At 52.7% G+C, this 26549-nt stretch overlaps 3 protein-coding genes across 5 annotated transcripts; 1 reads left to right on the forward strand and 2 right to left on the reverse strand.

Annotated features, from left to right (window-relative positions):
- Nucleotides 1-3667: 3667 nt before the first annotated feature.
- Nucleotides 3668-14216, forward strand: DND1 (DND microRNA-mediated repression inhibitor 1). Of its 3 annotated transcripts, XM_079319830.1 has the most exons (5): nt 8321-9870; nt 11791-11904; nt 11983-12444; nt 13007-13416; nt 13645-14216. In XM_079319830.1, the coding sequence occupies exons 2-5, from the start codon at nt 11793-11795 to the stop codon at nt 13663-13665; spliced, it is 1005 nt and encodes a 334-aa protein (XP_079175956.1). In that variant the 5' UTR covers nt 8321-9870; nt 11791-11792; the 3' UTR covers nt 13666-14216. The 3 variants fall into 3 exon arrangements, with proteins under 3 accessions (XP_079175954.1, XP_079175956.1, XP_079175955.1); XM_079319828.1 differs by lacking the exon at nt 8321-9870 and adding an exon at nt 3668-3725 and having other exon boundaries at nt 11791-12444; nt 13007-13941; XM_079319829.1 differs by lacking the exon at nt 8321-9870 and having other exon boundaries at nt 11292-11904; nt 13007-13941.
- A 950-nt stretch (nt 14217-15166) lies between these two features.
- Nucleotides 15167-17961, reverse strand: WDR55 (WD repeat domain 55). The gene is made up of 8 exons (XM_079320177.1): nt 17915-17961; nt 17686-17846; nt 17475-17575; nt 17321-17408; nt 17012-17191; nt 16803-16902; nt 16533-16702; nt 15167-16160 (listed from the first exon to the last, which is right to left on the reverse strand). The coding sequence occupies exons 1-8, from the start codon at nt 17933-17935 to the stop codon at nt 15830-15832; spliced, it is 1152 nt and encodes a 383-aa protein (XP_079176303.1). The 5' UTR covers nt 17936-17961; the 3' UTR covers nt 15167-15829.
- A 524-nt stretch (nt 17962-18485) lies between these two features.
- IK (IK cytokine) lies at nt 18486-26547 on the reverse strand. Its single transcript, XM_079319500.1, has 20 exons — nt 26438-26547; nt 25753-25819; nt 25481-25573; nt 25016-25075; nt 24341-24508; nt 24144-24258; nt 23876-23946; nt 23726-23772; nt 23337-23500; nt 23109-23217; nt 22689-22728; nt 22103-22316; nt 21819-21837; nt 21272-21350; nt 20933-21013; nt 20338-20395; nt 19891-19979; nt 19503-19611; nt 18881-18915; nt 18486-18712 (listed from the first exon to the last, which is right to left on the reverse strand). Exons 1-20 carry the CDS (start codon nt 26451-26453, stop codon nt 18685-18687), a joined length of 1662 nt encoding a protein of 553 aa, XP_079175626.1. The 5' UTR covers nt 26454-26547; the 3' UTR covers nt 18486-18684.
- Between the last annotated feature and the right edge of the window lie 2 nt (nt 26548-26549).

The following is a 26549-nucleotide window of genomic DNA, read 5'->3' on the forward strand; positions in this document are numbered from 1 at the left end:
TGAAAAATTATTATGCTGCATTTGTATCAATAGTTACTTTTTGGCTACTTCTTACAAGGATTTTTGTACCTCAAAAAGAATTCACAAAATCATATTATTACCACAAAGACATGATAGACCTTCATCTGTCCTGCACAACCAACTCAAGCACCCTCCTATCAGCAGGTCCCTTTGCTGAGAATACATTGAGTAATTCCAAGTGTGTCTGTTTTTTAAAAACAGCCAGCATGTCCATTCCCCCTTTTCTTGTTGTGGAGCCTCCTCCCAAAACTGTGCTGCTGTGAATCCTTGGGCTCACTCCCCCATTAGACTGCACAAAAGGTGGTAACTTCTGACATTCCTGGCCTGTAAAAGTGGGTGCATAGTTCTGAAGGACTGGGAAGGAAAGTTCCTCTTCTTTTTCTGAAGAAATGAAATGCATCCCCCTTGTCTCCAGTCACTGATGACCTCCTAATTTCATGTCTGCAATCTGCAGGTGTGTTGCACACAAGTGCATGTATTTGAGATCAAACCTGCAAGTCTTCACAGTAAGAGCTTTCCTTTTGAAATTCAGAGTCTGATTTAGAGTATTTTACTTTTTTTTCTGAAGAAATTCTGGTACATCATGGCAGCATGGTATTTAAAACTCTCTGAAATTAAACTGCTGTCACAGATGTTCTAAGCAGGGTAGTATTTATCAAATACATGCTCTAGCTGTGTTTTCTGGGTTCTTACTTGAAATTACCTGTGTGAATCATCTGAGACATGTCCTGAGTATCACAGAAATATTTTCACCCCTAGGTCTGGGGATGAAATAGGACTAACTAAACTGGTGACAAAGAATCCCTTTTTTGCTGGTGCATTGTCAGCAGAGGTAAAGGGGAGGTTACATAACCACACAGCAGACATCCCATCTCACCCCCTGGATTTCACAGGGAAACAAGCAGGGGGACAGGAAGAAGCCTGTGTTAAATTTCTAATTGCTTGTTCTAAGAAGTGTTTCATTACCTTCTAATCTGGTTTCTACCCCAAACCCAGCGTAGCAGATTTAATTGCAATTGTGTTACTCTTTATTTGTACTAATATGAAACTAATTAGTCTAGTAAAAATTTATGCTGGTAGTGTTATAAAATTACAGTATCATTTATTCTGAAGCTGAGAAAGGAGAAAATCAGTTGCCTCTAAAGTCACCTCTCAGTCTCAAGAGCAGCTAACACAGAAATTCTAACACATGTATCTATTATTATTTGCTTGCATCCTGTCTGTGGCACTGAGCACATCATAGCTACGTGCAGATTTCATGCATTTCTTAAAACATGAATATAAACTTGAGCTCTGTCTTTCTCTCCAACTTCTTTTGTAACATCACAAACACATCGGATGTGGTGCCCCGGTGAGGCTTGCGGAGGAAACACCACTTTGTATTTGCTGTATTTCAATTTTCAGATACACTCCTGCAGCAGCTGGCAAGCTCATGAGATGGATTTTAAGCTTAGATTTTCAAAAGCTGAGAAACACTAACGTTACTGCTATTATCAGGTGCATATCTGTTTACTGAATTTTTCCCCCTGTTTTTAAAGAACTAGGGGTGTCATAGGTGTTTTATAGCCTGCAGTCACACAAGCTTCACACAAAAAAGTAACAGCTGCCAATGGTAAGTTCTCTCTGATGCAGTGATGGTCTTGTTTGAAAATGTGAGACTCAAACCATTTTAGGCGACACAGGGGGGAAATTCACACTGCTGACATTCTGCTGACTTCAAAGAGCAGCAACATTTCCATTCCTCTCACCTCTCTCTGGTGGTCTTCTGCCCCTGTTTTAAGTGGAGCAAAGGGCTTACTTTGAACCACTTTCAGAAGGGTTTATTTTTTTAGAGTAACTCAGGTTACATGTCCATATCCCTAGAGCCAAACAAAAAAATAAAAGTTCAAACCTTGTAAGAATTTTGTCTTCATGTTCATCTCACTCCCCAAGCAAAGTGGATCTTTATGAAGTGATTTTCTCTTGCCCTGTCCAAATTTGTTTTTAAAAGACTGGGGTAGATTCTTCCTTTTACCCTGGAAATTTTACCCTAGACAGCCTATAGTTCTCCTTTCAACATGACATACCCAATTCCCAGACTGAATTACCTACCTATAACAGAGAGAAACTGAAATGTCAGCATTAATTTGTGCTTTGCTGAGGCCAGACTGCATGTGCGGTGGACAAACCTCTGATCATAAGAACAGCCCTGGTGCTGAGGGGGTTCAGATATTTTCTGGAATTTCATCACCCACCTGGGAAGGATGAGCACAACAAACAGATCTTTGCTTCCACACGAGCTGTGTTCAGAGCTAGATAAGGGAGATAAGGGAAGCACACCGTGTGAGGTGGGATAATGCTTTTTTACCACGTCAACATCCTCCCTTACCTGGCTCAGGTGTAGAGCTCTCCCCTGAGGAAAGTCTCAGGATATTCACATTCACACCTAGGCTAGTCTGAAAAAGCAATTTGCAGGAATGGAACTTGGAGGCTTCCTCCCCACCCAGCCCCACACTGCCAGGTACAAGAGCAGGGATGGATGGAGCCTGAATATGACACTTGAATGGGAACAGCAGCTGAGGTAAATGCTAACTAACCTACCTGCCTCAGCAAAGATTTTCCTGGATGGAAAAAAAAATATACATACTTGAAGAAGCATCTTCTCCATTAGCAGTGATTTGCATTACTCTGAGCAGGTGTTGAGATGGAGTTCAGGCAAATCTAAAAGCCTGAAATCCTAAAATACAGCCACTGTAGAGTGCAGCTGGACTCTATTCAGAAACCAAAGAGAATCAAATATGTATTAAAGTCCTGTAAAAAATAAGGCAAGTACTTAGAGATATTCTAGCAAGAGCAGTTTGCTCAGGTACATGTTTCATTTCACTCTGTTTGGGTCATAAGTGGCATAATGTGTATGGTTTGTCCAGAAATGCTGCAAACAAATGCCAGAACACTTAGGAGACCTCCACAGAGCTGCCTACTGAGTAAAGACTGAAAAAAATGCTTGCTAAGTCTGAAAAAGGGAAGCTGGAGATGAGGGAAGGAAAAAAAGGAGATAAACTTTGTGACTGTGACAACTAGCAGTCAGTTGTTCTCATGACCTGTGAAGGGCTCTGCTAACAACAAAAGCTGCTGCAAGCTTGAGAAGGAGGAACTGGGGACTGAAGAACTCTCCTCCAATATTTGGGCTGCTCAGTGCAGTTCAGGAGCTGCTAAACAGGGTCAGCTGTACTGTGACACAGAAGGGGTCAAAAGGACACCTGGAATTGATGTTCTGTTTTGGACATGACCCTTCTGTACTAACAGTGTTTTCCAGGGGCAGAACTCTGCCAGTGAACACACCAGCTTTGCACCAGTGTGATGAACACAGTGGAGCTGAAGGTGAAGTTAAAAACACACCCTTTAATCTGGGCTAACTGCTCAAACCTTTCCACCTGTGCTGTCAAGAAGGACAGATTTCCTCCCCCAGCCCCAGGCCAGCCTGCTGCCCAGGGGGAGCTGCCAAAACCTTGGCTCTGTAGGACTCCAGTTACCCCCAAGGCTTTTTTCCACCAGCCCAGCACCCTTTCACCATGAGAGCTCCTGCTCTGGCTCCCAGCTGATCCCTGCCCCTCCTGTCCCCTCTGCAGCACTGCAGGATTGGGCTGTGCTGGGGAACCTCCCCAGCTCCTCTGGGAACCAGAGTCTGGGGGAGCTGCTGTCCCTGGATGGAGCTGAGGCCCCAGGTATTCCCATTCACTGTTTCCATAAAAGGGTTTCCATTTGCTTTGCCTTCTTTTAGGTTTTGACAAGGTTTTTGTTGGGGTTTTTTGGTACAGGTTTATTAGAAAAAACAGAATTGTTCTCTTTCAGCAAAGATGCTGGAACAAAAGGTATGATTTTTGTTTCATTTAAATTTTTTAAACAGCAGTATTTCAAGTCTATCCAACTATTTGACAGCTAAAGATACAATAATTATTTTAACTCAACGCATTTTGCTATTTTAAATTAATTGTTCACCCATAAGCAGCTGTCCTGGCTTGAAGGACAGGTGTCTGCCAATAAAGGCAGAAGCTTCTCTTTGAAATGGAGAATGTAAACCCCCTCCCTCCAAATTATTATAATTTTGAAATTAAGGGTCTCTCAGGCAAAAATATGGGAATTAGGAATAACAGTTATTTACTAGAAAAATTAAAATAGAGATACATTATTACAAAGAACAATCCCAACCCCTGCCAGAGTCAGAATCCAAGCTGACACCCGTCAGTCAGTCAGGGTGTTGATCAGTCCCATTCCATGGTGCTGCATCCTCCTGCAGGGGCAGATGTGGTTCAGCTGGAGCAGTGCTCCTGGAGAAGGTGCAGTTTTCCTCTGAAGGTCCAGGGATGATGTGGAAAGGTCTGGCTTTCCTCTGGAATCCAGTGGAAAGAAGGTGCCTCGGTGTTCAAAATCTCAGTTTTTATCTGGGTAGGTAATTCTTGGCTGCTCCCCTGGCTGGAGCATCTCCCAGTGGGATGATGGAATTTTATCAGTCATGCACTGGGACTCAATGGCCATTAACAGCAGATGATACCTTCCTGGAGGGAGGATGGGTTGTGGAAAAGTTAAAGATGATTGCCCCATCTTGTCTTAAAGATGCCAAATTAGCAGATAATACGTGCCAGAGATGGTGATAGAACACACATTTCTGGCCACATCAACCCAACACAGCAGCTTATTGGCTCTGACATAGTTTCCAAGGGATCTCCTTTTAGTCAGTCAGGCAGTTGTTTTCTCACCTAAACAAAGCTATTTTGTAGCTTCAGCTCTGGAGGAGCTTGCAGAGTTTATACTGTAAACTGGTTGCCAGCCTGGGATTTTGGTCATTGTTGCAGTTGCAACTTCCTGTGCATACAAAAACTCAGACTGGATTCTGGTCCTAACAGATTTCCAGTTCTCTGAATATTTCAGCAACTTGCAGACCAGTACCAAAAGCATTTGTCAATGTGTGCTGCTGTGAAAAAGAAAAAAGCTTTTACAGCTATTCCACTAACATGTACTCATTTCAGACCTTCTCAGGAAAAGATTTTGTCAATCCTGAAAGTTTTCAAAAGTTTTCAAGAGTGAATTTCACAGACCAGAAAATACACAGGTGAATCGGAGAAAAAAAAAAAAAAAAAAAAAAGCTGCTGCTAGCCAACATCATCTTGGCTATAGTTTTGTTTTTAATGTTAGTTTTGTTTTCAGTCTTCATGTTCCTCTCTATGACTGGCTTAGAGTTTCCAAGGAGCTGAATTGTTGAGCACCCCAAGCTTTTCAACTTCTCATTGTTACGTTCAAAATATAGTGAATTCAGAAGAGGCTCTTTTTTTCCTTATAAACAAGCATTTTGCATATATTTTAAATTGTACACATGTATTCTACTATGAGTGGATTTTAAGACAATTCTTTTTATCCTCAGCTCATTAAGAAGGGTGAGCACAGGTCGAAAGTACTTGTCCATTGGAGCAGTCCTGATCTGTCAGGGCTCTTCTCTAAAATGTGGATTAAAGTAATAGCAGAGTAGAATCTTCCCTGGATCACTTAATATACCTTCCCACAACACCTTCCCATTTGCATAATAAAATTCCTGCAACTACTGTTTTCCAGGAAAATATCAGAGGGTTAAAATGAATAAAAATGTATTATTATTTTTCTCTTTTATCTCCATCCACCAAATAAAATTTGAGATTGTATAGAAGACAAGATTCAGTCTCACTTTGCCATCTAGTGGCAACACTTTGGCTGGCTGAGATGCATTTCAGAAAAGCAAGCCGACATTAGCTAGAGGTGGGAACGAGTTACTAATCCTTTGGAAAAATCAGTCATTTTTCTACTCAAAATATTAAGAAACCTAGTTACATTTTATAGCAGCACTGCACAAATAGGCACATAGCTAAAACGAGTTTCCATTTGCAGGTACTTGGGTGAGCAGAGCCTATTTCAGTATCCCAGTGTGTTTCATCTGTCTTTATGAATTTGGATTACTAGTATTTTTTTTTTCCTTGTGGAACTAACTATTAGTGGAATTCCTTGTGGAATTAACTATTAACTCCCCCTTCTACTTGCTCTTGGTTTTTTTACCAAGACAGTGGTATAGCCAAACACTTTATCTTCAGAAATATAAAGGAGAGCTCGAGGCAGACTGGCTGGACAAGCTATTTCTGCCTTCCTAAGGAGAAAAAGCAAAACTTTTAAACTTTGTTTTTTAAAATCATAACTTTATATTCACTTTCTATTTCTTTGATACGATTTTTTGTGCATGTCTGTATTTCAAGGTTTATAGTAATATTTTTTTCCCCTCTCCACAGCTTTGTGAGATACTGGTCATTATCTGGACCTGCAAGACCCTGTGGGGCTGCTTTGGGGTCTTATGGAATAAGTGAGTATAGCCTGGCAAGCGACAATGCTGGGGAGGGTTTGGAATTGTTCTTTGGGGTCCAGAACAGAGGGGCTGCATTCCTGTGCCAGAAGATTGTTATAGATAATAAAGAGATTCAGCCGAACTAAATATTATCAAAATAAGCGATATTTGTTTTGCGACCGAAATATCATCCTCGATAGCCGCAATCCAAAAGGACAGCGCCGAGCCCGGGGCTGGCGCTGGGTGAGCACACAATGATCCGATCCCTATGGCAGTGTTCACATAACCGCCTTGGTCAGCCCAGTTTTTATACAGTTTTTCCTAGCCCGGAGCAGAGGTCTTTGTCTCCTTTCTTCATTCCGCATATTCGTGTGGTTTTCTTTCACTGCGTTGGGCTGGACAAAACCATATTCTGGGAGATGATGAATTCTGATGAAGGCAGGTCTTGGTTAAGGGAAGCTGGTATGGAGATGTATCTTTCCTGATGGCTCTGGTTATCTTAATCGTGGGTGCTTGTCGGGCGCTCATCGTTTGGGTGTTCCCTGGGCAGTTTCCAGAGAGCATCTCCAGTTGAGGATGTGTCTATTTACTTGTTAATCTGGGCTGTCCTGCTTCTGTTGGTTGTTACAATGCTGTGATGAAGCAATCTGTGTCCTTTCGTCCGTGGTTCTCTTTTTGGTTTCTGAGTTTTTATTATTTTATTCATATAAACATTACTTATTCTACATTAATTTACAAACTTACACGAATTACATTATATCATATATCATGGATCTATTTTAGAACCATTTAGAAGCAATGGAAAGCCGAGATGTAGCCATTCTGGTTATTATCTGTAGTAATGCAACAATATAAAAGCATAGGAATAACAGGTAAGAAGATGTATAAGAATGAAAGCGGAAGGAAGAATAAGAGTAGCAAGATCTCACCACTTGTAGATCCAGTAACTAGCCCTGATTGAAGAGACTTGATTGTTGCAATTTTGATATCTGGTGGTCTGAGTTATGGTCACAATCTTGATCTCTCGGGGTGGGGGAAATCCCAAGAAACACTCAAGAGTCAATGACTGAATACACATTATGTTCAGATGGAACATGCGGGCACCTCCCATGGGGAGGGGAATTTTGCACTGTCTGAAGGGTCTTTGATGGTTTATGACTCCTTTAAGTCACGACCCTGCCCCTCACTTGAGCAAAGCTGAGCCAGCTATGCCCCGTCAGAAGGGATAAAAGCCTTCAGCCCCAAATGGGTGAATGTCCTGCGAATGTCACCCTTCCTTGGGGGCAGGGGGAGGACAATGGTATGAAAACAAGCACCATGGTCTGTCTGGCTTTCTCCCTAATCTGGCTCAAACCCCAGAGCCTCCGGTGCTGGGTGTGCACCCTCATGTCTCATGCACATCAGATTTTGCCACCATGTTGCCAAAATTCTGGTCCTCGCCCTGAACCCGGCGCCAGCAAAGCACGGGCGGCCTCCACAAATGGACACGTACGGTTGTTGAGGCAGTAACTATCAACAGCTCAGTCTCGCACACAGGTGCACTTCCGAACGCGCTGGAGACAGGCCAGTGCACTCTCCTGTGCAGCAGACATTGCTTGAAGGATTTCTTTCAGTAGATCTTTCTGACCCACACTAAAATTCGCCTTTGTTAGCAGGTATTGGGAAAAGCAGCACGAAGCTTTCCAGCTCCGCAAGTACGAATAGGTTCAAACCCGGTTTATCTTTTCCGGTCTAATTGCACTGTTCAGGCCGAATTGCACTGATGATGAGACTAGAAGGTCTCTTCCAACCTTGACGCTTCTGAGAGTTCGGTGGTGCTGTACCTCTTACAGCAGCTCCTTGCCTTGCCTTGCAGGGCGAGGAAGCAGGAGAGGTGAGGCAAGGTGACGCGGGCGAGACAAAGTGAGCCGGGCCGGGCCGGGCCGGGCCGGGAGGGCGGGCGGGCGGAGGGGAGGGTGGTGCCGGGGGTCGGTCCGGGGCGGGGCGGTGCCGGGGGCGGTGCTGGGTCTATTCTTCGTCCGGCACAGACAGCGCGAACAGCTCCGGCACGCGACTGGCGGCGAGGAGAAGGTGAGCGCTGTCGGGGCGGAGGGGGGAACGCCCGGGCGGGCACGGCTCCCCTCGGGGAGACCCTTCCCCAAAGGAGCTGAGCCCCGGGCCCGCCTGGGAGCGCGGGCACGGCTGGCCGGTCCCGCTCCCAGTTCTGGTCCCAGTTCTGGTCCCGGTTCTGGTCCCGGTCCCAGCGCGGAGCTGCCGCAGCCCTCGCCGCTCTCCAAGGTAAGGCGGGCCCGGAGGTGCCCGGGACTCCCGTTAGCACCGAAGGCTGTGCCAACAGGGCAGGCTCCTGCCTCTCCACACAGCCCAGCGCCCTTGGGCCGGCTCCCTGCGCTGGGACCGTCGCGGGAGCCAGAGGGCCGAGCCACGAGGCTCGGGGGAGAGAACGGGGCTGGTCTTTTGTTCCGCTTGGAGCACGAGTTTCCGCAGTGCCGTCCCCACTCTCGTTCGAAGTTGGTTTTTAAGCTTCATTAAAGATGAAACCCCTTGGAGGTGGAGAGGTGCCAGCACCTGATGGCATTCACTGTTAGCTTCTGATTTTTTACCTCTTTCCCGTTGAGGTCTGATAAGGGCCTAGTTCCTAATGCTGGTGAGGAGGGTCGTAATGGATATCTCCATTGGTATAAATCAGTTGTTACTGAGTTAATTTTGTTTGCTCCAGCATCCACGGTACTTAGTGTTCCCAATTCTGTCCCCAGGATAGCTTTCACTATTCCCGTGATGGTTTTTTGGGGTTCAGGGTCTGTCCATGCAACCCTGCCGACCACCGTGCACTAGACAGAAATGGCGGCTTGAATTGCGGAGATGCCAACCTGCATTGATAATTCCACTGCTTTGAAGACCATAAAGGATTAAATAGCACTTGTTTTGGCTGGTATATTTGATGGCATAGCGTCCGATTTTAGAAAGTTGTGGAGATAAGATCTCACCGATCTTATCAGGAGCCTCGGAGGCAGGGAATGCGTTGTGAGGTTTAAATTCGTTTTCGTTGTGCCACTATTTACAGCTGCGGATTTTATCTTCACTAAAATTTCCCTTTCATATTTAGTGAAGCATTGGAAGCTGAGTAAATAAATTCCCCCCCTTTTTGGTGGAAAGTTGTGCTTCACAAATGACTGTTATATTTCTCTCTGCCAAATTCATTATTCATTCATTATTAGGCTAAGCTCCTAAATTTTATCATTGTGGCTTATTCATTAGCAATGGTCATTGCAATGCATTCAGGCTTAAGCATGGTTACGGCCATTACCACAGTGACCATTACAGATGGAGAAAAGGGAACGTTTCCATCCAGTGGGTCAGGTTTGGGGATTTATGTGCTCAGTCTAGTTCATTCTGGTGCTGCTTCCTTCTGTGAGGAGAATAAGCAGTCCTTCAATGGATAACTTGATTTTCAGTGGAGACGTGCTGGCATCATTTCCAGTACCGTTTTCTGGAAAAGTGAAATCATGCAAGTCTCGGGGGTTTTGCCCGGACAGGTTATTATCGCATTAAAGGCGAGGAAGAGCCACTGCGCACGGATTCTGTTTTGTAACGCTGCTATTCGTAGTTTCCCGAGTGTGCCCCGAGGTTTAGCCAGTCACAGGTACAATTTTAATTTGTGTTCTTTTACCATAGCAGGTTGTCCTGATTGTGAAGCTGTCCGATGTTCCCCTTGAATGGAGGGTGGAGCACCTCATTCAGGGTTTGCATAAAAAGCTCGAGCAGGTCACAGCGATTATTTAGTTGGTGTAAAGTACCCTGAGTACCCCACTCAGCCCTGTGTGGCTTCGGGCTCTTCTTCAATAGGCCATTAGCCCATTCTGCCTCCATCTGGCTGGGCTAATATGGGGTGTGGAAAACCCATTGAATTCTGCCGTTTTGGCCCATTGTACCTACTTCCATGGAAAATGTGAGCTCGTTTCGCTGCTCAGACTAGAGCTAAAAGTCCCTTTTCCCATTCAGAACATCTCTGTTCTGTCTCCTGAAATGCAGTCGAACTAAACAGTGAAGGTACCATTGTTCAGGGCCAGTTTGAAGCAAATTATATTTAGGTGCCATGCTCAGTAAAACCCCATCCTGCCATAACAGGATCTTCTCCTGTTGGAAATAATACAGCTTTTAAATTTTATTACTAACTTTAGTCAGGGGTTTCTTTCATCTTTCATTTTCAACTTCTGTTTTCTCTGTGGACAACCTGTAAATCCTAGTTCTTGGGAATGGTCAATTAGTCTGACATTACACGTAGAATCCTTGGGATCACCGTGAAAATTACTCCATCCCATGTCTCACGCATCTTAGTGAGACGTGGGATGGAGTGAAGGTCGTGGTGATACCAAAAATGCATGCAATTAGTGTTGCACCGGTGGGGATTTCCCTGTATTCTAAAATTTCAGTAAAACTTCCACTAATTGTTCACTAAAGGCTGTGTCTTTTAATTTAATCTCATTTTTGTAACAAGGCCAAGGATTTGGGCAATCTTCAGGAGATGCAGTTAATTTTCTAATCAACTTTTTCCTCCAACTTTTGTTTTCCTTTCTGTCCTCCTGTAGCTGTCTCTGCAGCTGCTCTGTTTTCAAGGGCAGTAATAACTCTGCTGCTTTACTGCTTTCCAGTTCAGTTGTCAGTTCTGGTTTCGCTTTATGATTGTCTTTTCTGTACTGGCAGGGAACCTTCCACTATCCCAGCTTGCTCCAAGGCTCATTCTACCTGGCCTTGAACATTTCCAGGGATGGGGCAGCCCCAGTTTCTCTGCGTGACAGGCCCTGTGCCAGGGCCTCATCACCCTCACAGGGGTGATTTTTTTCCCCAATATTCAATGTAACCCACTGTCTTTCACTGTATAGCTGTCATGATGCTGTTATAGATAGGTAATTTAACATATAAAAAGTCCATGTTGTAGTAGAGCATCCATGTTGTAGATGGGCACGTGGCAGTTTAGTCCCATGCTCCCAGCGCTGTAATTTTTCCTTATTCAGTCCTTTGTTGTATTTTGTTAAGGGTTTTAACGAACCTTTGAAATTTTAAAAAGTGAGCATCGTTTTTCACAATGCAGTGGGTCACCTTGGCTCTGTGCTCCAGCTCCCTCTTGCAGTACCAGGCAGCTGCTACCAGCGTTTTGGCTTTCCAAGCCCTTGCAGGACTGTAGGAAACTGTTGTTGACATTAGGCTCTAACAAATTTGCTGGACTTAGTCACATGTGGAGCAGGCTTGGACAGTCCTTGGGTTGGGAATGGTGGGAGGCTCCTCAGGCTCCTGAGAGCAGAGGGGCTCATTTCTGGCCAGCATCACTGGCCAGCAGTGGATCTTGCAGTGCCCTGATAGGTTGGGATGCTCCTGGCTGGGAGGCTGGAAGCTCTTTGCTCACACAATCACCCCATACTCTCCCTCTTCAGGCATGGACCAGCAGAATCACGAGGCTAAGATGTCCCTGCTCGCCTGGCAGATGGAGAAGGGCATCCAGCTGGTGCAGATCAACGGGCAGAGGCGCTACGGAGCGCCCCCCCCAGGTATGTCAGGAGAGCAGCCGGGCCGTGGGACCCCTGGGTCACCACGAGCGCGGCGTCACCGTCCCCGTGTCCCCGCAGGCTGGGTGGGCGGCCCGCCGCCGGCCGGCACCGAGGTGTACATCGCCAGGCTGCCGCAGGACATCTACGAGAACACGCTGATCCCGCTCTTCCAGAGCGTGGGGAGGCTCTACGAGTTCCGCCTGATGCTCACCTTCAGCGGGCTCAACCGCGGCTTCGCCTACGCGCGCTACGGCTCCCCGCAGGACGCGCGCCGCGCCATCGCCGCCCTGCACCGCTTCCCGCTGCGCCCCGGCCGCGCCATCGTCGTCTGCTGGAGCACGCAGAAGCGCCAGCTCGTCCTCAGCGGCCTGGGCGTCTCGGTGCGCCAGCAGGAGCTGGAGGCCAAGCTGCAGGTGCTCACTGAGGGGATCCACAGTGTCACCCTGCACAACAGCCCCTACCAGGGAGAGGCCAAGCTCGCTGTGCTGAAGTACAAGTCGCACGAGGCTGCTGCCCGGGCCAGGAAAACCCTGATGGAAGGTGAGTGGTGCTGAGGGATGCTGTTTATTCTGGTCTTCCTGGTGTTTCTCACCTCCAGGCTTGCCTGCAAGGTGACTTCAGCCTTGAGACACCCCTTGCTGTCTCCCTGTGTCCTGTGGGATGCCAGCTGCACTTGGTGCAGTTGATTTCTGGCAATCCTACTAGTGGTGGGATGAAGGGGCTGCTGGAGGTCTCCAGGAGCTGCCTGCTCTGAGCAGGAGCATCACCAGTTCAGGGCATGCATAGCATTAACTAAGTTATTAAACCTTTCCAGTGGAGCTGCCCAACCCCTCAGTGCCCCTTAAACATTCTTGATGGAGCCACTCAATCCCTCTGAGCCCTGTCCTATGATTGCAGTACCCTGATGGGGACACACTTCCCAGACATCAAGCTGGGCCTTCCAGAGGTCCTGGTTTGTACCCATTTCTGCCCCAGCTGAGGAGCATTTGGCTTTGGTATCTGTTCACCTTGGTCCTAAATTCAAGCTGCCCCTAAAATCCTGGAAATCACTGTAACAAAAGAGATGGGGATGGAGGGTAGGTGAGCATCTCCTCTCTCCTAGGGAACCTGAGGCTCGGGAAAGCAGGGATCAGGGTGGAGTGGCTGGACCCCCAGCTGAAGAAGAAGCTGCAGCCCTGTGAGGAGGAGCCATTGTCCAGCTGGCAGCAGGGAAGCGAGAGCCTGGCAGTGCCCTGGCCGGTGGCCCCATCTGTGCCGCTGGAGAGCGTGCTGGGGAGCTTGAACATGCTGTGCTGCAAGTATGGCCTGAGGACACCTGTGTTCTCAAGCAAGTGTGTCCAGGTGAGCCCCAATGGGTGGAAGAAGTTCTGGTGCCAGGTGTCGATCCCGGGATTCAGTGTGCCCGTCCGTGGCTTCACATGGGTCTCGTCGGACAGGCAGGGTCAGAGCCAGCATGACCAGGCCAGGGTGGCAGCAGGCCTGCACCTTCTCCAGCTGTTAAGCGAGGCCTTGGTGAGTCCTTGCACAGCCAGCTCCCTGCCTTTGCCAAAGTCTTGAAGTGTCTCCTGGGAGTGTGGGGCTGTGGCATTTCTGGGTCAGGGAGGGACCCAGGCTGGCTGGTAGGGCTGAAACACTGTCTCCTCTGAGCTGTGGGTGGGATTTCTGTTTGGAAGCACAGGGTGCTAGAGGGAGGGGTTTTGGGGGTGAGGACAGAGCCTGACACTTCCCTTTCCACTGCAGGAGATGTGCCAGCTGATCTAGGCAATGCTCTGCTGAAGCCACGATGGAGCCTGAGCCCTGCTGGGCTGCCGGCCCTGTTCCAGCTTTCCTTCGGGATGTCTGCATTGGTTTTGAGAGCTGGCTCTGGAGGATAAAGGCTGCTGCCCTGTTCCCTGGCAGCCACCCTGTCCCCGGGCCACGCCTGAGTTGTTCTCGTTTTGGGTTGTTGTTCCTGCCACGTTTGGCTTGTTAAGTTGGTTTGTGTTTTGTCAGAGGGGCAGATCCAGGAGAAGCAGCAGCTCTCAGAGGAGATGCCAACAGCGGATGCCATTGCCATGAATTCCTCTACTGGCATTCCTGGTTCCTGAGGAGCAGCCTCAGGGGAGGAGAAGGCAACAAACAGGGAGTGTGGAACTGGTCACAGATGTTCTGTGGGCTAGTGGAGCTGCTGTGTGAGGAGAGGAGTGGAGTGCCTGTAACCTCTTTGCATAGTGAGGAAGCAGCTGTGGGGTTGCCAGCTGACCATGAATGATTCCTCAGGAGTGGGAGGTCAGACCATATGTTCTTTTGGGAATAAAGACTTCTGGAAAACACCAGCTGTGTCATGTCATCTCTTCCTCCTGCATCCTCAGGTCCCTGCAGGTCCAGTGCATCTCCCCCCACACCAGGAAAGGCAGGGGAACGGCCAGGGTGGGATGTGGAGCCTTCAGAGCCTGGTGGGCCCATTGTGTGGGAAGCAGCATTCCCTGGCACCTCAATCTTTGAGCCACTGGGCTCTTTCTGACCAGCTTTTGATACACCTCAGGCTCCTCCAAGCGTCTCCTGATGTTCTCCCCAGTGTCTTTTGGTGGACCTCTGGGACATGTGGTAGCACCACGTTGGAGGTTAGGGTTTTTCCTTTTGTTTTCCTCTGTCTTGGGAAACCTTCCTGTTTTTGTTGCTAAAGAACAATAACCATTCCAAGGGAGGCTCCTGCCTTCCTTAGTAGATACCTGTCTTTCAAACCAGGACACCCCTTTATGATGCCCTCCAGGTGTCAGTTTTGTAGATGGCCCAGCTCCCATCCCAACAGGTGCAGCATGAACCCCTGGGCCAGCAGCACCTGAGGGCTGCAGTTGGTGGTCCAAGGGGTCCCAGGCAATACTGGGGATCAGCTGGGGGGATGTGAGCCACAGCCAGGAGTAGAAATCCTGGTGGAACTGCACCAGATTCTCCCCGTTCCCCAGCAGGTGCAGGGGTTCCTCCACGGGCCTTGGCCAGTGTCCAGCCACATCTGATGCTGCTCCAGGCTCTGCTGCCCACTCTGCTCATCCCCAGGGAAGAATCCATCCCGGGAGGAGTCCCTGTCTCTCTCCCCTGCCCCACTCATGGCACTGTGATGCACATCTGGACCTGTCAAGTCCCCCGAGCACCAGCCAAGTCCTATCCCTCTTTTGGAGATCCCCAGGATCCTCCAAGAGCCTTTGGATGCACTCTGTCCCTCCTGGGGCACACCAGGAGCCCTTGCCTCATGGAGATGAGCCAGACCACCAGCACAAAGCGCTGGGAAGTGAAAGGCACTGGATTTATTTCTAACAGAGCTAAAGTCTTAATTAATTAACAAAGGGCAATTGACCTGCTGGGACAGCAGGTTAGGAAAGGGATGAACACGACACCTGGCCATATTCCCCCATCTCAGAGTCCTCTCATTCACCAGGGATGTTCAGCCCAGCAGGGGCCCTCAGCCATGTCCCCCAATCTCAGACCCCCCTCAGGGACCCTTCCCAATCCCTCTCGCCCCAGCCATGCGCCCCCATCCGTAAAGGCCTCCCCTGCTGGCCCCGTCCAGGCCCCTCCGATGACAGGGACACCCCGTCCGGCAGGACCCTCAGGCTCACCATCGCCAGCCTGTCCCGCCATCCGGGGGCCACGCCCGGCTCCCCCGGCCCCTCACAACCGCTTCCCCCACGAGACCCCCACCCGCTCCGACACGCGCTGCCCCTTTAAGACCGAGCCTACACCCAGCTTGACTGGCAGCCCTGGGAGCCAATCAGAACGCCAGCGCCCTGCCCGACACCGGTAACACTGCCGCGAGGCCACGCCCTATAAGCGGGCACTCCCCGGGGCTTCGGCTCTGATTGGCCGCGCCCCGTGAGATGGACGCGCAGAGCCCCGCCCCTTCGCAGGGCGGGGCGGCGGCGCTGTGGGGCGGCGGCCCCGGCCCCGCTCAGTCACTGTCGCTGTCACTGTCTCCGCTGTCACCGCCCGCCGCTGCCGCCTCCGGCTCGGCCTCGTCCCGCAGGTCGGCGAAGAAATCCTCCCCGCTGCCCAGCGCCTTGCTGCTGAGGGCGCGCAGCGGCCCGCCCTTCTTCTTCTTCCGGCGGTAATCATCGACCACCATGGAGCCGAGCGCCGACACGTCCCAGAACTTCACCTTCTGGTCGTGGCCGCTGCTGGCCAGGAGCTTCCCGTCCGCGGCCACGGCCAGCTGCTCGATGGGCTCGCCCAGGTGCTGCCCCACGCAGCCCAGCACGCGGTTCGGCAGCACGTTCACCGCCCTGGGCATGGCACGGGGGCACTGAGGGCCTGCAGCGCCCGGGGCGCCATCGGCCCTCCTGTCCTGTGTCCTGGGCAAGGCTGATCGCGTCCCACACCCTCCTCATTCCACTCCTTCCCATCCCACACCACACCACACCATCCCACATACCACACCATCCCATCCCATCCTCCACAATCCCTATCCCACCCTCTCCCTATGCCACCCCACCCCAGCTCCAGCCCACTCTTCTCCCCTTCCTATCCCACCACCCTCCCCTGCCTATCCCATCTCACCCCCCACAGTCCCTCCTGCTCCCACGCCCTTCCATGCCTCTGCATTCCCCCTCACCCCATCCCACAGCTCCCATCCCTCCCCACCGCACCCCCCTGACCTGATGACTCCGTCCAGGGACCCCACACACACGATGCTGTCCGTGATGGGCACCATGCAGTCGATGGTCTCTGCCCTGAGCGCAAAGCGGTCGCTGGCAGCCCCGAAGCCATCCCAGTTGAAGAGGTAAATGGTGCCTTCACTGGAGCCACACGCCACCTTCCTCCCCCTCTAGGCAGGAGGGAGGGCAGTGAGGCAAAGCAGAACAAAAAAACTCAGAGCAAGAATGGGGGGTGTGGGATCCTGCTCCATGTTGGGGAGCAGTGCCAACCTTCATCAGCACCACAGACGTCAGGTCCCCGTTCTGCGGCTCCGAGAGCAGCTCAAAGCGCCGTCTCTTCACGTTGAAGACTCCCAGGGTGCCATCACCACTGTGGGAGATGGAAAGGACATGTTATGAGCACGGGACATGGCACAGGGCACTCCAGCCATGAATGGACATGGGGAGCCCGACCCCAAGACCATGAAACCCTCCAGTACCTGGCTGTCAGTAGGATCTTCCCGTTGCCATCCACGGTCATGGCACTGATGTATTCCTCCTGCTGCCGTGCCTCCAGGATGGCACTGCCCCTGCGCAGGTCCCACACCTTCACTGCCCCGCCGTCATCGCCCGTGGCGAAGATGTGGTTGTCGATGGGCAGCACGCAGTTGAGGGCCGACCTGCAGAGACCGCGGCCCCACGGTCACGGCTCCCGGAGCAGCGCTCCGGGCTCTCCCTGCCCGCCCAGAGAGGGAAAGGGACAATGCCCCAGCCGCCCTGCCCAGAATGAGCCGCCTGTATGGACTTACTCGTGGGCCTTGGGGAAGCGCGTTTCCAGCCGTCCCTCCTCCGCTGTCAGAATGTGGATGGACTTGTCCTTGGACACAGTGAAAAGCTCTGGAGAGCCGCGTTAGTGCCCCCCGCCCGGCGTCCCCCGGTGCCACCCCACATCCCCGCACTCACTCTGCCCGTCCTGGGAGAACGCCACGTCCCGGCACGACTTAAGGTGATGTCCCGAGGACCAGAGCTGCCGGTTCTCCCCCTCGGTGCAGGAGTACGAGTACCTGCCAGCACGGGCACTGCTCGCCGGGACCCGCGGGCGGCCGGGCAGCCCCGCCGCCGGTGCCCAAGGGTCCCGGAGCCGGGACCCCTCCCCAGCCCCCGCCCCACTCACAGGTACACGTCGCCATCCACGTCCCCCGCGGCCAGCAGCGGCCGCGCCGGGTGCAGCGCGATGGCGTTGGCCGTGGCCTCCAGACAGATGTCCTCGGGGGTGTCCCGCACTCGCGGCTCCCGCGCCGCCGGCTCCGGGGATTCCGGGGACTCCGGGGGCTCCTGGCGAGAGCGGGGCCGTGGGACCGGGGCCGGCAGCGCGGGGGTCCCGCAGCCCCACGCGTGCTCACCTCCTCCATGGCGGCCGCCATGCCGCTCTGCTCATTTGCATAGCCCCGCCCCTTTGTTTGCATGGCACCGCCCAGCCGCGTTTCTCCCGCGCTGCGGGCCCGGCCCGGCTCCGCCTCGGGGCTCCAGCCCGTGGGGCCGTGTCTCGCTGCGCACCCGCCTCCTGTTCCTGTTCTTCAGCGCTTCACCATTGCGAGCGCCACGGGCTCCTTAACTCACACCATGATCTCCTTTCTCCGCTCCCAGGAGAGGGGGCAGCCAGGGACCAGGTGGCACCTTGCAGGGTCTGGGGCCTGCAGGGCCCCATAGAGACCCCATCCCAGCCAGGGACCACCAGCAGCGCCCCTGCCCGAGAGGCCAGCCCAGCCCCCTGCTGGCCCTGCCCTGAGGGAACAAGCTTTGCCAGGTGCTGGCCTCATCACACACACCCAGAGCAGCCCTCTAGAGCAGCTTGCACAGCCTCTGCTTCAGGTCATTGCACCTGCTGTACCCGAGCTCAGGGATCCCTTTCTTCCACTTGCCCTGAGGCATGTGGCCAGGCCCCTCCTTTTTACACAGTCAGATGTCCACACACAAATTTAATGTGGTTTTATTAAGACTACAACATTTACACAGCACAGGCTCTACAGCAAAGAACAGAGGGAGGGAAGATTCCCCAGCCCTGAGCAGTGTGGACAGTGTCTGGGGCAAGGAGAGCACACCAGCACACTCCAGGAAGGCAGCTCCCAGCAGGCCAGGCTTCCAGGAGAGGGAAGAAGAAACACGGGAGAAATCAGTACTTGGGACGTTTCACCTCAACCCTAGAAAAGAGAGAGGAGCAGGAGAGTGATGAGGACGCAAGGCAGGCAGCTCCACCACCCTCCCATCCAGAGCTCAGCACTGACACCCACACTTTCACACCACAGAAGGTGGGGGGGCCCCAACAGGGCTTCTGCAGCTGAGCCACAAGCAGAGACTACTGTACTTACCCATCAGCCTCCAACTTCTTCCTCTTCTCAATGATCTGCAGAGAAAGCACAAAATCCTGTTACCCACAGAGAATCTGGCTGCTCACAACTAGCAAAGGGGCTGGAGGTGCCAGATACACCAGGGGAGAGCTGCAGCTAGGCCAGAGCTGAGCTACAGCTGCAGAAGCTTGGCCTGTTTGCCCTTTGTTCCTTTCTAGCCACCACAGACCATTGGTTCTCACCTTCTCCAACCCATCCCATACTACTCACCCTTCCAGGACAATTCCCATCTCTGCCAGCTGGCAAGCAGAGGGGCACTAAACATGTCCTGTCCCCTCCATTCCCCTTTGGATGGCTCCAAACTAACAGTTTTGGCCACATTCATCTGCTGCACAGCCCAGAACAAAAAGCCCCTGACTGGGGCTGCTCCCAGGACAACAGTTCCAAACAGAGCTCCAGACACCTCTGCAACACTGAAGTGTTTGGCTGATGCTCTTGCAAGGAGCAAATCCAGCTGCAGAGAGCTGGATGCCCACACACACGCTGGCAGCAGGTGGCTGGACTGAAGAGCCATGGCTGGGGCAGGAGGACAGGACTGGGGGGCTGTTCTGTGCAGCAGCCCCAGCCCAGCACGGGCACTCACCGCACTGATCTTCTTCCACTGCCGGTCCAGCTCCGCCTTGTCGTTGGTCTCCTTGAAGCGGCGCGTCTTGCGTCCCTCAGACATCTTGATGCCATACTGGAACGCTGCCCTGGAGCAGCAAGACATGGCTCAACACTCACAGGGGACCCATAGACTGCCAGAGGGAGGGATGCATCACCCCAGCCATGAGCACAAGCTCCAGAGCTGGCCTGAGCCCCCAAAAGCAGCAGGATGTCCTCAAGAGTGACATTAAGAGCAAAAACAAACCATCAGGCCCAGAACCCGCAGCTCCCCCTCTGGTTCTCACAAAGGAACAGCAGCCAGGCCTGGCCAGCATGGCCATCCCACCCAGAGCCCTCACTTAGCCCTTCCTGAGGGCTGCACTCACTTGGGCAGAGCCTCTTTGTTGTTCATGTACTCGCTGTACTCCTCCTGCGTGTCAAAGTCCCAGCGGCCCAGAGGCCCCTTCTTGTTACCCTGCAGGGAGAGAACAACTCAGAGCAGCTCCTCAGTTGCTGCTGGGAGAGCTTCTCACACAGCCCTGCACACTCAGCCACAAGGCTCCACCTCCCACCAGAGATGGCCTTGGCTCCAAAACCCCTCCCCTAGAAGTTCCAGATTTTGTGGACGTCAGAACAGAGTAGCATGTCTATCAACACCTCTGGGTCAAGTGCCAGTGTCACCTGTTTGCTCCCCGATATAAAAGGGAGCAGATCAGCAAACCCCAAATCTCCCTCAGCATGCAGATCCAGTGCTGCTTCTTTCCCATGGGATCCCCTCAGCTGGCACTGGTGCCTACTTTGCTAGCTGCTCCTAAAGGCTGGTGCCATCATACCTGATCCATTTTGCTGTAATCCACCTCCTCATCGCTGTCCACAGCCATATCATCCATTCTGGGGAGAAAAAAAAGCAAGGAAAGAGTTCAGAGTGAGTCCATGAGATGGATCAGGACCTTGGAGCTGGTGGGAGTCATGCTGGTGGGTCTCATGCCCTTGAACCAAACACACTCAGTTCCAGGACCAGAGGGAAGTGGCTCCAGCTGCAAGGCCTGCAGGTGACCTGTACCACAGGGCATCCAAGGTTGGAAATGCTTCCACAATGACTCTGCAGGCTGAAAGATGTTCCTCTTCCACTGAGGGAAGCCAGAGCTCCACAACCATATGGATTAACAGGGAATGCAGCAGATTCCCAGCCATGTCAGCCTCCCCCTGGCTCTGATGGGCAGCAGGCTCCAGGCAGCCACTTACTGCAGAGAACAGCTAAGAAGAGCCTGAAGCAAGTGCTTGGAATGGTTTTATCAGTCAGCTGTTGCCACAGACAAGGCCAGGCTGCTTCCCCAGCAAGTAGTGAGGCTGATGTTCAAGTTCTTGCTGCCAGAGAACAGCAGCCACTTGGCTGCTCCCACCCCACAGCTTCCCACTGCTCCTTACGTGGCAGGGTAGCACTCAGCATAGCTGTTGGACATGCCAAAGAAGTCTCCCAGTTGCTTCTTGTCTTCTGGTTTCTTCAAAGTGGCAGCAGTTAAGGAAAGCACCACATGAGCTGAGCCTTACAGTTGCAGGCTGGGCACAGCCAGCTGGAAAAACCCCTCCTGCTCCAACACAACCAAACCGTGGAGTGCAGAGTTTGTGTTTGGTGTGGGAGAAGCAAGATTTGAGCAGCATTTCCCTGCTACCAGGTGAGGTAGAACAGCCTCCTAGATGTGTTTGTGCCTGCAAGGGCAGCCTAACCCCACAGCCAGCCAGGCTGGCATAGACAGTAAAGGATATGCCTCTGTTCCCTCCCAGCCTGCAGCTCCAGCAAACTTCTCATTGATGGACTTGATGAGTTCCTTGGCTGAGCCAGGTCCTGGAGTAGAGAAAGCAGCAGGTTAAATTTGGGAGGAAGAACAGCTCACTGCAGAACACTGGGGCTGGGCAGAGTCCCTGTGGAACACAGTAACAGGAAGGTAAGCTGCACATGAGGTATGAGAGGAGGAGCAAACCAGTTTGGCACTGATGGGGCCAGCTGATCCCAGGAGACCTGGAATCTTACAATAATTTGTCTTGGAAGGGATCTTGAATCCCATCTTGTTCCAACTCCCTGCCAGAGGCAGGGACACCTTCCACTATCCTCAATTTCTCCAAACCCTGTCCAACCTGGCCTTGAATGCTTCCAGGTATGGGGCAGCCACAATTTCTCTGGGCAACTTCTTCCCAGGGCAATGAGGCCCAGGCAGAATTTCTTCCTAATATCAAATCTACATCTCTTCTGTTTTAGCTTAAAACCATTCCCCCTTGTCCTATCCCTCTCAGGTACCCACACCTCTTGGCTCACCTTTGTCGATGTCTGTGGGCTGCAAAGAAGAGGGAGAGAGAGTGTCAATGAATCAATCAATCAATCAATCAATCACACAGAGCTGAAGCACAAACCCAACAGGCTGGTGCTAGTGCTGCCTCTCTTGCTGAGGGACAGGACAAGCACCCAGCAAGTGCTGGGGACAGACAGCTCAGCAAGAGCTGACACTGGCATGTATAGGGGCACAACCACAGATACCCAAAGCCCCCCAGCCCCACAGGGCAGAGCTCAGGTGGGACAGTCCCTCACGAGCAGAGACTGACCTCATCATCAGCCTTGGGCTTCTCAAAGTAGCTGTGCCTCTTCTTCTCGTCCTCGCGCTCCCGGTCCCGCTCCCGGTCCCGCTCGCGCTCCCGCTCCCTGTCACGTTCGCGCTCCCGGTCTCGCTCCCGCTCTCTCTCCCGGTATCTCTCCCGGTCCTTGTCCCGTGGCATCTTGGCAGTGGAGGGCACATAATCCCCAATGTCTTCAAAGATACTGCAAGTGGAAAAGAGCCTGGAGTTACATATCCTGCAGGAAGAGAGGCCATAACCACATCCTTGTGATCTGGAGCACACAGGATCAGCACCAAGAGCTAAGGATGTGGAAGTGGTTTCCACATCTGCCAGAGGCATCACTGCACTTCTGCTCCCTTCTGCTGCAGGACCTGAGCCTTGTGGTCCAGGGCAACAGTGAGCACTCACCTGCCTCAAGCCTGAAATCCAAACCAGAGCTTGCCTCCAGCCTTGTCCTACAAACCACAGGTCCAGCAGTTCCAAACTCAACCCTCTCTAAATGTGGTGGGCCAAAAAGCCATTCCCTAAGAGAAAGAGGTGTGACCCCATAACCTGAGAGCAGGGTTGCACTTACTTCATATCAGCTTCAGGAGGCTTCTTCTCATCCAGCTTCCCTGCAAGGACACAACAGTAGTTAGAGCCATGTCATTCACTCTGTCGCCCGTGCTGCTCCCCTGTCCCTGTCTGGATTCCATGCTGCAGGAGTGGCAAGCCCAGAGGACGTCACATCATATCCAGACCCCCCCCCAGGAAGCCATTATGTCCCTCCCCAAGAGGGGGTATTTCCCCAAGGAACTGGGGAACTAGGGAAACTAGAGCTCACAGTTCCAAACTCCCAGCAGCCTGTACCACATGCTCCTGCCCTCAGGACACAACTATCAGGAAACCACTGTCTCACGGCACAGGGGAATACCACAAACCAAAATACATTCCATTCCCTTGGGATATGCTCCAAGAACTAAAATTCTACTATTTGTCTCCTTTCACCTCCTACCTTTGTCTTTCTTCTTAAGCTTCTTGTTGCGGGTGCCTTGCCTGAGATAGGAGAGGATCTGTGTGAGCTTGCTGATGACGATGTCGTTGGTGGTCAGCGTGGTCTGGGCCTGAAAGGGAAATCCACGAGGAAGCATCCTGCTTCCTTGGCAGGGAACTCCTCCCAGAAAAACCTGCTCTGGCCACCTCAGAGCAATGAGGTGAAGCAGGCTGGAGAGCAGCTGGGTACCTCCATGGTGGGGCAGTCAGCCTTGCTGCGGATCAGCGTGGTGGGGATATCAGTGTCGGCATATTCATCGTCCAGATCCACCACATAGGCCATCCTGCCGGGCAGGAACAGCTCGTTCCGCTCGTAGGTCTTGTTCTTGAACAGGATGCGGTAAATGTTGCGGCCTGGACAGAAGGAAGAGTGTGGGAAAGCAGAGGACAAGCCCACAGTGAAGCGTATTCAGTTTACCAGCAACACAAGAATCACCTCCTAAGGACACATGTCCTCCAGTCCTCAAATTCAGGACTCTCCCCCTCCAACAGTTCTCATTTCTCCATTCACCCTCCAGGATTTCTCCCACATTTGCAGCACAGACAAGGTGGGAAACAGCCACATCCACACAGTCTTACCTAAACGGGTCTTAAATTCAATTTTGTTCTCAGGATCCTCGTCTTTCCTAAAGAGAAACAAGAAGTATTAGAGCCAAGTGAATGGCTCCTCTGCATCCTCCTCTCTGGCAAGCAGCTGCACTCAGGAATGCAAAATACTCAATCACTCACTTAGTTTCTTTCTGGGGCTTCTCCATCATTTCCTCCTCTTCCTTCTCCTTGCTGGCAATCTCAGCCCGTACCTGGACACAGAGTAAATCCACACATTACAGCCCAACCCATGCCATTGCTGCTCATCCGTGAGCCCCATCAGATCCCCAGCCCTGCAGCAGGAAGGGAGGAAGGGAAATCCTCACTGCCAAGACCAAGTGCTAACACCCACCCCGTGTGTCTGTGGGAGAGGACAAGGCAAGAGCAGCACAGTGATATCTGCACTCACCTTCTGCAACAGTGCAAAGTCCAGACCCTTCACCAAGTGAGTGTGCTCCATGTCACCACCCAAGAACTTGGACTCCTGGATCAACTGTCTCCTCTTCTCTGCAGCAGATTTATCCCTGTGCAATGAGAAGGGAGCCAGATCAGGGCCAGCCCCCCAGAGCAGCCCGGCCAGCCCAGGCCCCAGCACAGCCCACGTACGCCTCGGCCGTGGGCCCCACAGCCCTGTAGTTGGCCGTGGTGCTGATCAGCTCTGTCTCCTCGTAGTCCTTGTTCACTCCATCTCTCCTCTCCTTGGCTCGATCCCGGTACTTCTCGGCCAGTTCCCTCTCGCGCTCGATCTCCTGCTGCCGCAGCTTCGCGTAGTAACTGGGAGTGGAAACAGCTCAGGGTTAACAGTGTCCTGCTCATGTTTTTGAGGTCAAGTAACAGCCCCTGAGGCCTCACATATCCATTCTGCTCCCAATCCCTTCCCGAAAAATACCATGGCACTATGGGACACAACAGGCCTGGAGGAAACTGCTATACTGAGGCCAGGTAAGGAGGAGCTCCATCCTCCCTTCCAAAGGGAGAGTCCAGTGCAGTCCTGCTGAGCAGACATACCCCAAAGCACAACGATCAGTGCAATGTCCCACCACTGCCCTGCCCTCTGAGACACTCACAGGGCCTCTCCTGCTTCTTTTGGAGGTGAAGCTTCAGCCCCATCCTACTGCTGCCCTCCAGCAGCAGTTCCCAAAAGCAGTGACACTTCCTTAGCCTGAGCTCTTCAATAACCCACTCAAGGCCCCCTATGGGAACCCAAGAGATCAGAACTGCTTCCATGGGCAGGACATGATGTGTAATGACAAGTCCTGCTGTATCTCTTTCCCCACTTACCTTTTCTTCTTCCTCCTACGAGCAGCTGGATCTTCATCCTCATTGTACTCCCGGGGCATCCTGCAAAAGGGTAAAAAACCACATGTACAGTCTGCAGAGACACATGGGTGACAGCTGGACAGAACAGTCCTTCAGACACAGCAGAGCACTAGGGTGCTCAGAGATGGAACAGAACAGTCTCTCACCCTTAATTTCACACTGTTGGCAGGGAGAGGAAGGGAAAAGACTGATTTTCACCAAACCAAATCTGTCTCCTGCACAAAGTATCTTAACAGCCAGGAAGCCTCACTCTTTTATTTACAGCAGCCCTAACCCATCTGCTTCTCCACTTCCCACACTCATTGGCAAAAGCCCCTGTAGATATTCCCCTGCAGAGTGCAGAGGAGAGGGTCAGCTAGGCACAGAGCCCCAAAGGGAAAGGGGGCATGGATTGCCCCATGGACCCGTGAAACAGACTCTACTCACTCATGGTGGCGAGATTTGGAGGGTGGCGCAGATGTTGGCGCAGCCCGCGGGGTCATGAGAAGCTTCCTGAAGTCTTCATTGGTCAGCTTGGACCTACAAGGGAGAGAAGGAACAGAAATCATCATTCCCAAGGAGCTCTGGAGGAGGAGCAGGTCCTGTGTGACCGAGATGGGCACTAGGTGCCTGTGGATGAGCCCAAAGGCAGCACCAGTGACCAGGGAATCAGCCTGGGGTCCCACAGTCCCAGCCCAGAGCCCCAGTGCTGTACTCACTGGTGGAAGGAGTGCGAGTCGTCCACATCGTGGCCCTCGGGGGCCAGGGGGTTGGAGAACGGCTCATCTAGGGGAGAGGGGAGAGAGAGCGCTCAGACACTGCCTGCACAGCTTCACACCCGCGCACAGACCGGGAGGGGAACGGCGTCCGCCTGCAGCTCCGATCCCAGGGGATCCCCGGCCTCGCCAGCGCGCACAGAACACGGGGGGGTCCCGCTGCCACTGCGAAACCACCGCCCCCTGCGGCTCTGTGCCTTCCGGGGCTTCCCGAGGGTGTTCCGATCCCCGCACACCGGGACTGCCCCTGCATCCCCTCAGCGGCCCCAAACACCACCCGGCCCCGGCCCGGGGCGCACCCGGTGTCACTCCCCGCGCTGAGGCTCAGCCCCGCCGCAGCCCCGCGCAATAACTCAGCCCTGAGCCCGCCAGGTCCCGTCCCCGGCCCCGCGGGCTGTGGCCGCTCCGGTTCCCCCGCAGAGCTGTCCCTCGCACCGGGACCGAGGTGCCCGGCGGTCCCCCCGGCTCCTGCGCGCAGGCTGGGCCTACACCGCCCCCACACCGGGCCGCTGCCACCCGCCCCGCCCCAAGCGCCGCGACAGCGCCCGCGCGAGCCAAGTGTCGCGGCGCCGGCGGTGTCCGGGAATGCCCCGTGTAGCGTGTCCCATGTCCCCCTCCCCAAACTCACTGTCGCGGTCCGGCATCGCTGCGCTCCCAGCTCCGCTGCGCAGCCCTTCCGCTCAGCACTGCTCTCCCAGCGCACCCCGCGGCGGGCGCTCCCATTGGCGGGTGCGATCAGG

The sequence above is a fragment of the Erithacus rubecula genome (genome assembly GCF_903797595.1).
Source record: "Erithacus rubecula genome assembly, chromosome: 16".
Lineage (NCBI taxonomy): Eukaryota > Metazoa > Chordata > Aves > Passeriformes > Muscicapidae > Erithacus > Erithacus rubecula.